Source organism: Liolophura sinensis, chromosome 3 (genome assembly GCF_032854445.1).
Source record: "Liolophura sinensis isolate JHLJ2023 chromosome 3, CUHK_Ljap_v2, whole genome shotgun sequence".
In the NCBI taxonomy this organism is placed as follows: domain Eukaryota; kingdom Metazoa; phylum Mollusca; class Polyplacophora; order Chitonida; family Chitonidae; genus Liolophura; species Liolophura sinensis.
The window spans coordinates 14,606,924-14,622,894 of NC_088297.1; the positions used below are offsets into that span (position 1 = coordinate 14,606,924).

The window sequence follows — 15,971 nt, forward strand, 5'->3', positions numbered from 1 at the left end:
GAACCTGACTGAGCCCATATTTATTAAGCACCTTAAGACTCAAGTCGTGACTTGCAAGTCCTTAAAAAGCCAAATTCCGGACAGGAAAGAGCTCAAATTGTATATTTAATACATTTTTCTGCAGTAAAGAATCGGTGTACAAATTTTGAACTTCCTAGAGCAAAACATTTTATTTGTGGCTGCGTTTGAATTTTTGACTTCAGTCTTAAGTCGTTTGATAAATACGGATCCATGCAGGTTCACATTAACATAAACCTGCATGTCAAATGTATGAATCTATACCTGAAGCAGTTGGACTTCTGTTGCTATGGAAACCAGAAACCGGTCCCTGTTTAAACAGTATACTTGTTCACTTCTTACAGCATGAACCTGGCACATGTCAAATGTGAAATGTGGAAATGTTCATTTAAAAGAAAAAAGACAACTTTATATTGGCAAGTTATTGCATCGATAATGTGACTGACGTAAAGTTTAAAAGCATACATTTTTTATTTTTGCGATTACTGAGATATGGCAGTTCAATTAAGGTGAGCAAAATGGCACACGTCGAGAAAATCGAAGCGCCGGTCGCAATGTTACCAGTTTTAACCGTGGTTAACCATCATTACAATCATTCGCGAGTTATTCTTTTAACTAGAGAACGCACCTGTTTTCTATGACGTCACCGGAACCCAGTTTTGCCCTTTAACCATATATGAGTGACACCTAACATGTATCTCATGGCCTCGTAAAAATTTCATATCAAAAGTTGATCTGTAGAGTTTCCACGCATGCGCGTCAGAACAAAACTGTTGTGACAGTTTAGGTCTGTTTCCAACCCTCTTCCGAAATAGTTATAAGGTTAAATTATTTGTTGTCTTTTCATTCGAACTGATGTGCTGTACAGACAAGTGTGTATGTGTACTTTGGGTATAACGTCGTAAGTACTAACAAGTGTGTATGTGTGCTTGGGGTTTAACGTCATAAGTACAGACAAGTGTATATGTGTGTTTGAGCTATAACGTCATAAGTACTGACAAGTGTGCTTGGGGTTTAACGTCGTAAGTACAGACAAGTGTGTATGTGTGCTTGAGGTTTTACGTCGTAAGTACTGACAAGTGTGCTTGGGGTTTAACGTCGTAAGTATTGACAAGTGTGTATGTGTGCTTGAGGTTTTACGTCGTAAGTACTGACAAGTGTGCTTGGGGTTTAACGCCGTAAGTATTGACAAGTGTGTATGTGTGCTTGGGGATTAACGTCGTAAGTACTAACAAGTGTGTATGCGTGCTTGAGGTTTAATGTCTTAAGTACTGACAAGTGTGTTTGGGGTTTAACGCCGTAAGTATTGACAAGTGTGTATGTGTGCTTGGGGTTTAACGTCGTAAGTACTAACAAGTGTGTATGCGTGCTTGAGGTTTTACGTCATAAGTACTGACAAGTGTGCTTGGGGTTTAACGCCGTAAGTATTGACAAGTGTGTAAGTGTGCTTGGGGTTTAACGTCGTAAGTACTAACAAGTGTGTATGCGTGCTTGAGGTTTAATGTCATAAGTACAGACAAGTGTGTATGTGTGCTTGGGGTATTACGTCGTAAATACTGTCAAGTGTGTATGTGTTCTTGGGGTATAACGTCGTAAGTACAGACAAGTGTGCTTGGAGTTAAACGTGTGTATGGTGGGTATTTGGGACCATAAAACATAAAAATGATGTCAAAATCGGATGAAAGAGCGTCAAAATTTATTTGCAAATATGATCTTTAATATTTTTTTGGATCTTTTTTTTTCAAGAGAAAAGGGTATTTGAAAATATTTTTGTATGGTGGGTATTTGGGACCAACTTTTGGTATTTATCATTGTTGCATAATAATGTTCTAAATAAAGATATGATGCTTTTCTAATAAATTTATTTGAATGTAAATTTGTTGTTTATATCGAAACATATGCATTTAACCTAAATTATGATAATATTTATAAACATATTAAAATATAAATATGATCCAAATTGAGGTTTAATGCATTTGTTAGCTGAAAAGAGCAAATTCTAGTGCAAAAATATTTATTAAACCTGTATTACATCCTCATTTATGACATTATTAAACAAAGGCTATAAATACCAAAAGGTGGTCCCAAATACCCACCATACAAGAATTATTTTCAAGTGTCTTTTTCTCTTTAAGGAAAAATCGGAAAAAATATTGAAGACCACATTTAGGAATAACTTTTCACACTCTTTCATCTGAACTTCATGTCATTTTTATGTTTTCTCCACCTTTAAAGGGACTTAAAGCGATTTGAAATTTTGACTTAAGTCTAAGATCGCTTTGTGATTCTGGGATCTGGGTTAAATCCTGGGCCTGTACAGCCTTGATCATGCTTGAAAAAATGTGCAATGCCTAAAATTCAGCTTAGCCTATACGATTAGATTGAACTTTGGCCTCCAGTGACGATTCTACTGGTCTAATTAATCCCTTTAAAGGTGAAGAAAACATACAAAAATATTGAAGACCACATTTACGACTATACCTTTTCGCACTCTTTCAACTGAATTTTGTGAAATTTTCATGTTTTCTCCACCTTTAAAACTTTGCGCATGAAGTAAGGCTGGTGTTGTGACAACTCAAAACAAACGCTTTTCGCAAGCAAGACAAACACGATCATCTTATACAAGCCTTGAAAAGTTACGCGAGCATCCCTATGTGAGTGGGATGCCGCAATTTGATGGGCCTCAAATTTCTAATCTCCGCGAAAGTCAAATGAGCCATATAGGCCTAAGTACAGGTTCTCAAAACAAGATATTCCTGAGTATACGGTTCACTACATCAATCAGGTAAATAAATAAATCAAAACAAGAAACGGCCAACTTGAACTTTCTTGTGGCAGATTCAAAATTGGGAAAGTGTGATTGGTCGAAAATCCATTCTGAATTGAGACATACCATCATGTATTCTGTTATTACAGCGGATTGTTCTGTTAAATACAATACACATATTCTATTAATTCAACTTAAAGATTATGTTTGGCTAACAGAATACTATGTTGAATATGACAGAATATTGTGCTATTATAACAGCATCACTCGGACAACAAACTTTCTGATAAAACTGACATTATTTTTTGGAGTGGAACAAAATGTTATTTTTAACTGTAGATATTCCAAATTCATAAATTGTCTCTTAAGGTATAATGTTTTATTTTCATTTTTAATAGCTATACGGTATACTTAGAAAGCGAGACGATATGGTTTATCTCCCTTGAAAATGGTTGGTATTACGTCCAGTGTTTTCTCTGTATCCACTTTCACGCAATTGACATTTGGCGCTGCGCGGAGACTTATTCGGTGAGTATCGTGCACAGGGCCGTGCGGACTTGCTTAGGTATCAGATACCAATCAATGCCTGAGTGGAATTTATATACGCCCCGAACCCATGGTTATTTCTGAGCAGTTTGTACTGCAGCTGTGATCGAAATACACAGAGTCACTGCGTACCGTCATCGTCGGCTGCAGAACGGAGAATCAGATTAAGCTGGCCAGCACTGATAAATGGCGAATAGTGAAGTGGGTGGATTAGGGGTCACACTGCTCGCAGGTACAGATCTGTTTTGGGGCATAGAAAAACGTCTCTGCAGCTGTATAAACACACAAATGAGATGGAGAACTTCAATGAAGATCGGATTTATGGAACATATTACTTATTTCCATGTTGATATTATTGATTGCGAAGATATAGGCCTACATTTTTGGTCGATTTGGTGGATTTCCAGTCCAAAATTAATCTGCGAAATCTTATATATTAAACTTGAAATATTCAGGGATCGACTCGGCTTTAGTCTCTGGCGATTCCAGCTGTTACTTAAGTTGATACATTCCCTCTTCCATGCCTGCCAACAGTTGTTCTGTTTTCTGTATATAGATAAATGCTCAAGCTCTGCATTCATATGCGTATACGTCATTCATCGATCATATTTAATAAGCTTATCCGCTTAATAAGCATAAATATCATATCTTGTCGAAAGCAGTCATGCTGTTAAACATATTAACCGCTACGGTGAATTATGGTAGAGCGTCCGCCTCAATCGAAGTCATGAGACCTTTGATCAAACCCGGGTGGGGTCATACCAAAGACAAATGGTACTCAGGGCTTTACTTTTGATGGGAATCCTGGAATCCGATTCTCGCCATGGCTCCCGTAAACCCCAAATTTACGGAATCTGCTTGGATTCCCGTAAGAACGTTACAAAAATAATTTTCAAAATGACCAATTGTTCTCAAATTTCCAATTTACCTCCTCTCAATAAGTGGACGTACGACCATAAACATCGCCATAATGCGCGTTTCGATAATTCGATTTTTCACACTTTAATTGAAAATACTGGGCGTTGCTGTTGTCCGCCATGATAACTTTTAAAACATACACACACAAGGACCTCTATACTGACGAACAGAGATCAAAATAAATTGTGAACGTATATTGTAATTTTGAAATGAATCGCCTAACTGTTGGTTTTATCCTACATTGCAAGCAAATTCTTCAGCATAAACTAACTGACAAATAATACAGTAGGCCCTACAGCAGGGATGGAAATAACCGCTGGCCCGCTAGTAGTGAAATCTTTGACGTGGTGTTGAGAGTTGAGAAAAGAAAATCTGGCGGGCCAGGCTAAATTTGAACAGCAGGGAGGGGAAATAAAGGCCTTAAATGCATACACAAGCTCAATGAGCGAGCTTCTAACAAATTGTCGGAAATGCCACCTGTGTGCAACAAAAAGGCAACGTCTGACAGCTTCAGCAGTGGTAGCGGTTCTCATCTGTAGAGAACGATTAAAACCGAAACATATCGAAACTAATGAGATAATTGTAATGAAATGAACATGGAGCTGTGAAAAGGGGTGCGTGAAGACATTTTTGTAAAAATATTTTGTTGCCTCTTAAGCAGCGATGAAACACCGGAAGAGGCGGGAATTCGGACGACTTTAAAAAGTTCGCTTGTAAATTTGATCACATCTACACTGGAGTTTTGGAACTAAAGGAAAGATGTGATTGCGGCGTGCTGCTGTCAAATGTTACAGTAATGTAGCAAATCCATTACAAATGCCAGCAACTAAATCAGCTACAGCTAACTTCTGTAAAGGATCGTTTATATTTTACTAATAGGCCTACATAATTGATGACATAGGTACATAATTAATGAACAGCTCAGTTGGTTAGCGCGAAAGGGCAGCGTAATCACTCAGAAGTCTCTCACCAATGCGGTCGCTGTGAGTTCAAGTCCAGCTCATGCTGGCTTCCTCTCCGGACGTACGTCAGCCAGCAACCTGTGGATGGTTGTGGGTTTCCCCAGTGCTCTGCCCGGTTTCCACCCACCATAATGCTGGCCGCCGTCGTATAAGTGAAATATTCTTGAGTACGGCGTAAAACAGCAATCAAATAAATAAATAAATATTAATGAACAGATTTCAAAAAGACATATGGAATAAATAAAAATAAAATATATAATACATCATGCTGACACGCCCTTATATAATTGAGTTTTTTCAGTGCCAAATGCAACAGCTAAATGTAAGACATTATTCGAAAACACGTACTTAATCCAGCCAGGATGGCAAGCTATACATGCGTTTAGACCTTACTGTCCCAAACTTAGTGTTCCATACATATATGAGGACGGCTGCGATAAGTTGGAATATTACACTTTACTGATACATGTATACCCATGTGTATTACATGTATTTGGGTGGGAAGGTCTGCCAGCAACCTTCGGATGGTCTTGAGTTTCCCCCGGGCTCTGCCCAGTTTCCTCCCACCAAAATTTTGGGTGCTATCGTATAACTAAAGTATTCTTGAGTACGGCGTAAAACACAAATCAAATCAAATCAAATAAATAAATAAATAAATAAATACATGTATTTTCTCTCTTCCAAAAAAATTTGTTAATTTTTTTCTTTTAGAATTTTTGCTTACCATGTCACGGTTCCGTACAGAAATTGCAACTTCCCAAATTCCCACGTTTTCTATAACACGCGTAAAATAACTCAACCTTAGATTATATATGGAAGAAGAAATATTGTGTGAAATGTATACATTGGCATGTGACAATATCTTTGAGATACTGCAAATAAAATCGGTCGTTACCAAAATCTCTAAATCCCGTACTAAGAATGTGAAAGAAGCTGTTTTGAAATAAGATTAATCGAATCAATTTTAGGGTCCAAGAACCGATCATACGTTCTGACACTCCGAGAGTTATTCTTTTCACTTCAGTCCCGGAATGAACTGTGCTGTTGCCGTCAACCTGGTGGAAAGAGGTCAAGGCCAATGACGTCACAGCACATTGCATTTTGGGATTCAATCAATGTGGTGTTACATACACCTGATCTGTTCTTGGGTCAAAGTTTTAAAGTTGCTGAAATGAAAATCTTTTATGAGTTTTTCATCTTTCTTCTTTCTATTTTCCTTCATTTGAGTGTGTGTGTATGTGTGTGTGTGTGTTTTCTGTTTTTTCCCAATCTTAAAGATATTGTGGGCTACACCATTTGAATTTTGTCTCATATATATGGCACATTGATGGACTGTATTCGAAAGATTCTAAATTTTAAACATGCAGGTTACGGCAACTACGATGGCGGACGATCGCGGCAGAGTGATGTTTGTGGGGATGAACTGTCTTGACATCAGCACTACGTGCCAGGTTTATCCGGAAGAGGATTCCGATCACGAGTAAGGCATAGTATTTGTTGGACGATGTGTAGGTTCAATTCCGGCCTTGTAGACAGGGAATTTGGGAATTTGTCCCCGCTCTTACTGTTCGCACCTTGCCTTTGATGACAGAAAAAGGATGGATCAGAATCGAGGCCAATTATTTGACAGTTGAGATAGGATTTCCTTAGTTAAAGGAGAAGAAAACATAAAAATGGTGTCAAAATCAGGTGAACGAGCGTCAAAACTTATTTGCAAATATGATCTTTAATATTTTTTTGGATCTTTTTTTTTTCAAGAGAAAAGGGTATTTGAAAATATTTTTGTATGGTGGGTGTTTGGGACCAACTTTTGGTATTTATCGTTGTTGCATAATAATGTTCTAAATAAGGATGTGATACTTGTCTAATAAATTTATTTGAATATACAATGGTTAGCTGAAAGAACAAATTCTAGTGCAAAAATATTTATTAAACCTGTGTTACATCCTCATTTATGATATTTGTAAATAAAGACTGTAAATACCAAAATGTGGTCCCAAATACCCACCACCCAAGAATTATTTTCAAGTGTTTTCTCCTTAAGGAAAAATCAGAAAAAATATTGAAGACCACATTTAGAAATAGCTTTTCACACTCTTTCATCTGAACTTCATGCCATTTTCATGTTTTCTCCACATTTAAAAGCCACATTTTTTTTTCACGCTTGAACGACGGTGCCACACCTAAAATTGAGCTTAGCCAAGGGATAACCTAGACTTACCTGTCTCTCACACCAACCAATCCGTGACGATTATGTATCTGTTTGAGCGGTAGACAGCGTGCGGCTGTTTTCCCAATCAAACGTTCGTTGGAGACAAGTTGTGGCAGGAAGAAACCGAGCAAAGCCCCGGGGAATCGCACGACTACCCGCAGATTGCTGCAGACGTTCACGTTCGGTAGGAGAGGAAGCCAGCATGAGCTGGACTTGAACTCACTGCAACCGCATTGATGGAAACTGTGACATCAAGCCTATAACGACATGTTTCCGCCATATTGAGTTTTCTTGGTTGGTGTTGACTTTCCTGACGAATGTTTGAACACTATGAATCCTTTGGTACTGGTTCATCCGTTTTTTTTTTTCTTTTCTAGCGCGCGTATATAGGCCCACGTCACACTAAACAACGTGTCACTTGTATGACGGTAATCATTTGGGTTTATATAAGTGGACAAAACTTGACAGAGCCTAGCGAGAACACCGCACCTCACATCACCATGTACATACATGACTTAAAGCCGCGGCCGCATCACCCGGATCTGGATCTTGGCGGATGGGGTTGCAGCAAATATCAATGTAATGGGAAGGCATATTTTTTTCTTTTATTTCCTCAAGGTGGCGCTAGTGTGAAACAGGACCTTGGGTATTGCTACGTCACAGATGTATTGTAACGCAACATCTACAACGTTACAATGTATCAGTTTCTACTGTAACATCGTACTGCCTTTAATTTTGACGTCATAATGGCATGTTCCCATTAAAATTAACCTCTATTATTACATTATCGTCTTCTTCCAGCTGCCTGGACATGTTGTGGGTGCGCGGTGGAAATGCGTCTAACAGCTCGACGGCGTGTGCCCTATTGGGAGGCAACACCCAATACATGGGCAACCTGGCGGACACCTACGAACTGCAGTTAGTATTAACAGTTATATTGTCTCTGTTGAACTGAATGGCGTATTGACTAAGATATCGTCGCCAAATACCAGCACTGGCATCTTTTCGTCGACGCCATATACCGGTACTGGTCTAGATCTTTCATCGCCGCCATATACCGACACCGGTGTCCTTTCATCGACGCTATATACCGGACCTGGTATCTTTTCATCGACGCCATATTCACAGGCACTGGTATCTTTTCATCGACGCCATATACACCGGCACTGGTATCTTTTCATAGACGCCATATACACCGGCACTGGTATCTTTTCATTGACACCATATACACCGGCACTGGTATTTTTTCATAGACGCCATATACACCGGCACTGGTATTTTTTCATAGACGCCATATACACCGGCACCGGTATCTTTTCATAGACGCCATATACACCGGCACTGGTATCTTTTCATAGACACCATATACACCGGCACTGGTATCTTTTCATCGACGCCATATACACCGGCACTGGTATCTTTTCATTGACACCATATACCCCGGCACTGGTATTTTTTCATAGACGCCATATACACCGGCACTGGTATTTTTTCATCGACGCCATATACACCGGCACCGGTATCTTTTCATAGACACCATATACACCGGCACTGGTATCTTTTCATTGACACCATATACACCGGCACCGGTGTCTTTTCATCGACGCCATATACACCGGCACTGGTTTTCATCGATACCATATACACCGGCACTGATATCTTTTTATACGCTCATGTAGTTATGTATTCAACTGGTCTTTAGTATTTTGAGGTGAGGTTTATCCTTTAATAGAGTCGGGCCATGGTTCCGCGAGAAATTATCCGACAAATATCTTCGGCTGACATTGTCATCAGGCGCTGAGTTCCAACACACCTAGCACGGTATTCACCAAGATGTCCACAAAAACAGAGCCGTTAGGCGAAGGGGCTACAAATTCAATGTTTAGATGAAATAGTAATGAAAGTGGTGTAAAGAAGTGTAAAGCCTATTTTTGCACGATGCCTCTCCTCTTATATGCTTAAACGCCGCAAGGTCTTCGTGGCGCCTTTACCTTTTAAATTGCGATATTCTCTAAAAAGAATCGAAAATTGTTGATTCTTTTAAAAGTGTTATAAAATACACGGAAATGCAATCTTTGAAGGCCTGTTCGCAGAGCAGATTTTTGGTGCTGTTCTTTTTGTTGTTGTTGTTTTTTTTTTGTTTGTTTGTTTTTTTCCCGACGAGCCTTTTTGAAAGACAAATTTAACGGCGTTTCTCGAAGACCACGACAGAAACACCTATACTGTAATATAGACCAAAAACACGTGGAAAGGTTAGTCATCGACATTATATGCTGCGTCAGTATGCTGACCACCGTCGTATAAGTGAAATATTCTTGAATACAGTGTGAAACGCAAGTCAAATAAATAATGTTGGCGATCAAAAATTTGAACTGAATTCAATGCTTCACTTTGCGGAAAGCTTGTAAACTGCTGTGTTGTTTTCCTTCACTGAGAATTCATCAGGATCCTTTGTCGGTCAACAAACCTATTCAGGCTTTCCCGCGATATTTTACCGCTAAGGTGCAAATCCTGTAGCTCTCGTGAGATAGGTTTTTTTAACATGATAGCCGCCATGTAAGTCGAACATTTTTGATTAAGCACATTTAAATTAAATACTTCTGAGTTTTGTCACTTTGCAGATTTTTTAAGGACACGTTTGAAGAGGTGGGCATTCATTATGAGGACTGTCCCATTGTCAAATCGCAATGTCCACGCACCCTCGTGCTGATCAACGCCAGCACGGGATCAAGGACGCTCATGTACTATGGCGGCGGTTACCCGGAACTGGCTGAAAAGGACTTCCGGTCCAGGATCACGCTGACACCAGGCAAATATCGGTGGATACATTTTGAGGTTGTGCTCGAATTTCTTGTCAGCTGTACATAAAATGACACTACTTTAACGTTATGATATTATGTTATATTAGTCGCAGATATAAACAAATGAGACTTTTCAAAATAGACTGGTAAATTAATAGGTGATTTGCACTCGCAGCCATGTTGAATTTCTTAGAAAAGAATGAACGATTATGTCTTAACACATCTTCACCTTTAATTAACAAAAGAGTTTATGGTCATATAATGAACAGCACACTGCAGGAATGTCCAAGAAATTCTTTCGTAACAAAGATACATCATGGCAGCGAGTGCAAGTCAACTATAGTGTTTTTAAAAGTTTTTTTTAATATTAAATATATATATATATATATATGTATATATATATTACCACGAAAGTCTAACTCCACAGAAAATGTCCAGACTTAGACCCTACAGAATTTACAAACATTTGCTTCGTCTTAAATTCTGAAAATTCCTCTTACTAAATAAGACAAAATTTTAATTGCGATTTTAAAACTTATTATTTTTGTTTCGCATATTAAAATTTTGACCAATGTTATCTTAGACAAAAAGTGTCGAACTTTCAACTTCTGTAGTGCCAAAAACAAAGCATTGTGATGCGGTTTTAAATCTTGAATCAAGTCAGTTATGACTATGGGGTCATCATCTGTTCCTCAATAGCCCTTGTGCATTGATGTTTTCGCCGACGGTATACTCTGCCCCCCCCCCCCCCCCCCCCGGGTGATGTACTGCCACCAGTATCAAATTTGTACGGAAATCTTGAGCCACACATTAATGATATAATATTTCTTCATCCAGGGCCGACCTAACGTGGACGACATCCAGGCCATGATCAGACACATTCAGGAATTCAACATGGCGGCGCGGGAAGACGATAAAATCAAAATATCCCTCGAGCTGGAAAAAATCCGAAGAATTGAATCAGGTATATACAAGCCCTATTTTATCGTACACCAATCGACAAATCATATCGCCTGAACGGGATTTACGAAATAAACATGTGCTTATTTTCATTCCGTATGTCGAATTCGACGAGTCGATTCCACAGTGTGAACGCGGCTTGAGGGCATACTTCGCTTTTCTTCACTCTCAGGCGTGGCAGACCGTTGCATACACTTTAATAACTGCTAACGTTCAACATGTTCAAGGTGTTTTTATTTTTCAGATACATGCGTTTGTTTCATAAATACATGGATTTGTCTTATAAAGACGTCTAATTATGTACAATTGTGCAGTAAAGGCAAAGACCACTCTAAAATGAAGTATGTATCAGATGAAAGACTATTATAAACTGTCCAGGTAAATAGTTGGGTTTATGTTTTTACAACTTGTTTAATCTAGTAAAACGGATTTGAATACTTTATTCTACAGTGGCCTTTTTCTGGCCACAGTAGGACCAGTGACGTCACAAGGTTTTGGCTACTTAGCACACATTAGACTGCTACATTTCAACATTCAAGATGCATAAGCATATAGATCTGTAAATACATTCTGTGAGAAAAATTCTAAAAAAAAATCCAACAATTTTCTTGGACAGTTTTTATTTGTTTATTTATTTGATTGGTGTTTTAAGGCGTACTCAAGAATATTTCACTTATACGATGGCGGCCAGCATTTATGGTGGGAGGAAACCGGACAAAGTCCGGGGGAAACTCACGACCATCTGGACAGTTTTTAATGGTCTTTCATCTGATATATACTTCATTTTAGAGCAGCCTTAGCCTTTAAGAACTTTATTATCAAAGAGGTGTTTATTACGCGTTTTATGGATGAACATCTTTTTTTTTTCAGTGTATATGCTATAAGAGAGAATGTTATAGTACATTATAGTACAGCATTAAGCGCTGAGTAATCTGTTTTTCAGATCTCCAATATATGTTTAGCTTCCAGGTAAAGAATAGTTTATCGAAATGGGTTTTCAGAGATTTTTAAGATTGTATCCATATGTACGCGACACAATGAACAGCCTGCTGATCAGATATCAGATAGTATGCGTTTTCTTGCTGCTATATCACAGTTTGCACTCTCCGTTTTCCCATGGTTTAAAGCTTAATGCACGCATGGGATATAATCAGATCGTGCAGGTGTCGCAGTTAGTTGAATGGCTTTAAAATTACGAATATAGACGAGATTCCCACAAAAGCTCGCTAGAGTCACGTAGCAATTAGACATGAGCTGATTTCGGAATATGAAACATTTTCTGCTTTCAAATTATATTATAATTTTCTGCTATACAAATTACGCGGTATGTTTAATGTTGGAATATGTTATAGTCTGCTTCTCTCAGAGAGTCGCCTAAATTCAGCTGTCTGTAAAATCAGTCATACTCGCTACCAAAATTGCCTTTAGTTAGTGACACGTAACAACACAGGCTCTACACATGGATGTGTTGGAAGTACATATTATTACAAAGGAAATCAAATTAGAACACTTTTTTCTAATCCATAATGTTAAACTCCATAAGCTTAATTTCGACATCAAGAACCTATTGCCTCGGGTGACGTCATAATTATTAAAAAACCAGTGGCATGCTGGAGAATGGGCGTGGAGAGTAATTTGCTTTACAAAAGGTTCACCAACATGCGGTAAGAGTAAACTCCATGCAGTAACTCATTCTACACTACGCACTCAGCGAATAGTTTACATTGCTTTTTATAGCAAAATTTCCTAACATTCAGCTTTAAAACCGTACTGCCGTGAGATAATATACTACAACAGATAAAATTATATTTATTTATTAAGGTTATATTATACTAAAACGCGTAAACAATTTCAAATATGGCAGAGGCAGAAACCGGTTTTAGTGTAAGATCGATAGCAGTTTAGGAACCTGGTGTCGCCTCCGTCAAACATGTTGGACTCCACCCAATATCCAGCATGCCACTGTTTTATTAAATAATTATGACGTCACTCGAGGCACTCGAAACGGGGCTTATAGACTAAAACATTATGCATTAGAAAATGTGTTTTAACTTCATTTTCCACTCTCCATTTATGTATTTATTTATTTATCTGATTGGTGTTTTATGCCGTACTCAAGAATATTTCACTTATACGACATTATAGTGGGAAGAAACCAGTCAGAGCCCGGAGGAAACCCACGACCATCCGCAGGTTGCTGGGAGCTCGACTCTTTAAAAGAATAAGCATACAAATGTATAAGCATACAAATAAATAATAAGCAAGAGGTACAACTGCCGTCCATGCAGATTTGATTTGGGTTCCGCTCTGTTCTCAAGAATATTCTCAAATACTCGGTAAAAACCTCCAACCTTAGATAGGTTCCTGACTTACAGACATAGCCAGAAGGAGTCCAGCTGAATTCGAGGCTTCAACGTCACTGGTTGAGTGGCCAATCCGCGAGCGAGACATTTTATTTGAATTATCCAGTAATAGGGCTCTAGTACATGCATGGATAGTGAGATAGTTACGACGCATGTATGCGGTCACAAGCCCTTGAAGCATGTATCCTAGCCGTAATATATACGTCGTTGTCGTTGAAAGAAACAAGGCCAGTAACGGTTCGGAGACGATTCCCCAAAACCGTTTTTTGACTTGAGTCAAAATTTGATATACAATGTCAAAGCTTACTTTGGGATTTTAGAAATTAAAATTTTGTACCCTTCATCAATGCTATCTTAAGAAAACTGTGTCTAAATTTCAATTTCCAGTAACAAAAATTAAGCATCTTTCAGAGTTTTTAAATTTTAACTTAAATCAGAATGGGCTTTGTTGAATCGGACCCTTTACTGCTTCAATAGAGAAGACATCACATATATGAGGGCAGGCGACTGTGGTGCAATGCATGATGTAAATAGTCCATGCAGTGTTTTCAGCCAAGGACTTGGCTTTTACCTTTTGTTTCCTTTTCAGCCCACTTGATGAAAGAGGTTGATCTTGTTTTCGTAAGTAAGGACTATGCCATTGCCAAAGGTTTCCACGATATGGAGTCTGCAGTCGTGGGATTTGAGAAATTTCTTCGGCCAGGGTAATATCTACATGTGTTTATTGGATATGCAAATTGTTAATCTGCATGTCGCGTAATCTTTTATTTACTCTAATTCCTCAACTTTTCGCCTATGAAAGAGCAACTTTCTGTGCAATTTAGGCACATTTATAGTTTGATTTTGGAGACAAAAGTATACATTTGTGGATTGGTCCCTTTCAGAGCTTTACAAAAAGTATAATTTAAGCAGCCTACACGAAATAATATGCTTGAATAAACATCTTGCAAACATGTGAAAAGGTCAAAAAATTACAGTAGTTATAGTATTGCCTAGCATCTATGGCGATTTGCATGGCGTCAAGGTTTTCTGTGGGGGAAATGCAGATAACTGTAGTGGAAATAGGATTCCAGTGCGATAGAGGGTTCCAATGCTACGAGGATGTTACCAAAGTTACAAGTGCTGTTAAGATTTCTACTTCAAAGTTTTTGGTTTTTATCCTGCTTGATGCTATGAAACATTCTCAGTATTCGGCACTGTACAATAGTTAACTCCCAAACGTTCTGTCGTTTCTCCTCCAGGTTTACCTTAGGCTCTGCTCGGTATCGTCCGGGTTCTGTGCAATATAAGTTTTGTGCGGTTTCCTCAGGTTTTGCCGGGTTTTGTTCAGCTTTGTCCGCTCTTCTTTGGGTTCCGGTTGGTTTCCTTCAGGGTCCGTCCCGCTTCTTCCGGATTATCCCTGCTTTATTATGCATTCTGTCCGGGTTTTTATTCCCCGCACTGTGCCCAGTTTGCTACGTCAACAAACCTCGCGGTCGTCTTATACATAAAATATTCAGGGCTAAAAATCGTGAAAGTACCAGTCAAACAAATAAATAACTATCACGCGCACGATATGTTTGTTGTTCAAATAGACATCGATCAGAGACCGTTAGTTAAAAGTTACAAATTCAATTTGTAACGTGGCATTTCAATCTAGAACAGGTAAACTAAGTCTAGTTTGAAGTTAGTAACTTCTAACTAAAGTTCTCTATTGTTGTTCGAAGAGACAATAGTACAGACTTATATTGTTTGTCAGTCCGCATAAAACATTGTTTGAACTGTGTTTCTTGTTTGTCTTATGGCAGAGGTACTGTTATCTGCGCATGGGGTGAAAAGGGCGCGGCAGCAAAAGCCTGGGACCAGTCTGTGACGACCTCCAAAGCATTCCCGCCAGAGAGACTCGTCAATACTACCGCTGCTGGCGACACCTTCAACGCAGCCACAATCCTTGCGCTCACCAAAGGCTTGCCACTGCACGACGCCATTACCTACGCCTGTAAAGTGGCAGGGGCTAAATGCGGCATGCGCGGATTTGAGAGGCTTAAGGAATTAGCCTTTTCTTAACTCTGCTCAAGAAACAAGGCTGATTCCATGCTCATCATTATACTTCGGGCGATCAGCATGCATAGGTGCATGGGATGACATATAGGGTCTATATTTTCGGGCTTTGGATACTTGGGGATGGGGTCCGTGAGGCCAGCGGAGTTAATAAATATCCTTGCCCATGTTCCTAACCATTCACAATGTCAACGGTTCCGTTTAACTCTAGTCAGGTGATCCCTATATACAGTACTGCAACTCTTCTATATAGTGCAACAAAAGTAAGTTGGTTGATATCTCCTCTGATTTGTATTAAATCGTAATGAAATTTTGCACACACTATCCCAGTAATCCAGCGGACGTGGTATATCAAGGATTAACGTGCAGGTGCAGTTGTGCGCT

At 38.9% G+C, this 15,971-nt stretch overlaps 1 protein-coding gene across 1 annotated transcript; it reads left to right on the forward strand.

The window, feature by feature from the left end:
• The first annotated feature begins 6,588 nt into the window (after positions 1–6,588).
• Positions 6,589–15,593, forward strand: LOC135463395 (ketohexokinase-like). Its single transcript, XM_064740655.1, has 6 exons — positions 6,589–6,691; positions 8,225–8,341; positions 10,045–10,276; positions 11,062–11,188; positions 14,137–14,251; positions 15,335–15,593. Exons 1-6 carry the CDS (start codon positions 6,594–6,596, stop codon positions 15,591–15,593), a joined length of 948 nt encoding a protein of 315 aa, XP_064596725.1. The 5' UTR covers positions 6,589–6,593.
• Positions 15,594–15,971: the final 378 nt, after the last annotated feature.

What these genes read in the sequence shown, in the direction of transcription:
- LOC135463395 (XM_064740655.1), top strand. Translation starts at nt 6,594, where the DNA reads ATGGCGGACGATCGCGGCAGAGTGATGTTTGTGGGGATGAACTGTCTT. An exon ending in AATCCGAAGAATTGAATCAG is followed by an intron (nt 11,189 to 14,136) that starts GTATATACAAGC and finishes TTTCCTTTTCAG; the next exon opens with CCCACTTGATGAAAGAGGTT. An exon ending in GAGAAATTTCTTCGGCCAGG is followed by an intron (nt 14,252 to 15,334) that starts GTAATATCTACA and finishes GTCTTATGGCAG; the next exon opens with AGGTACTGTTATCTGCGCAT.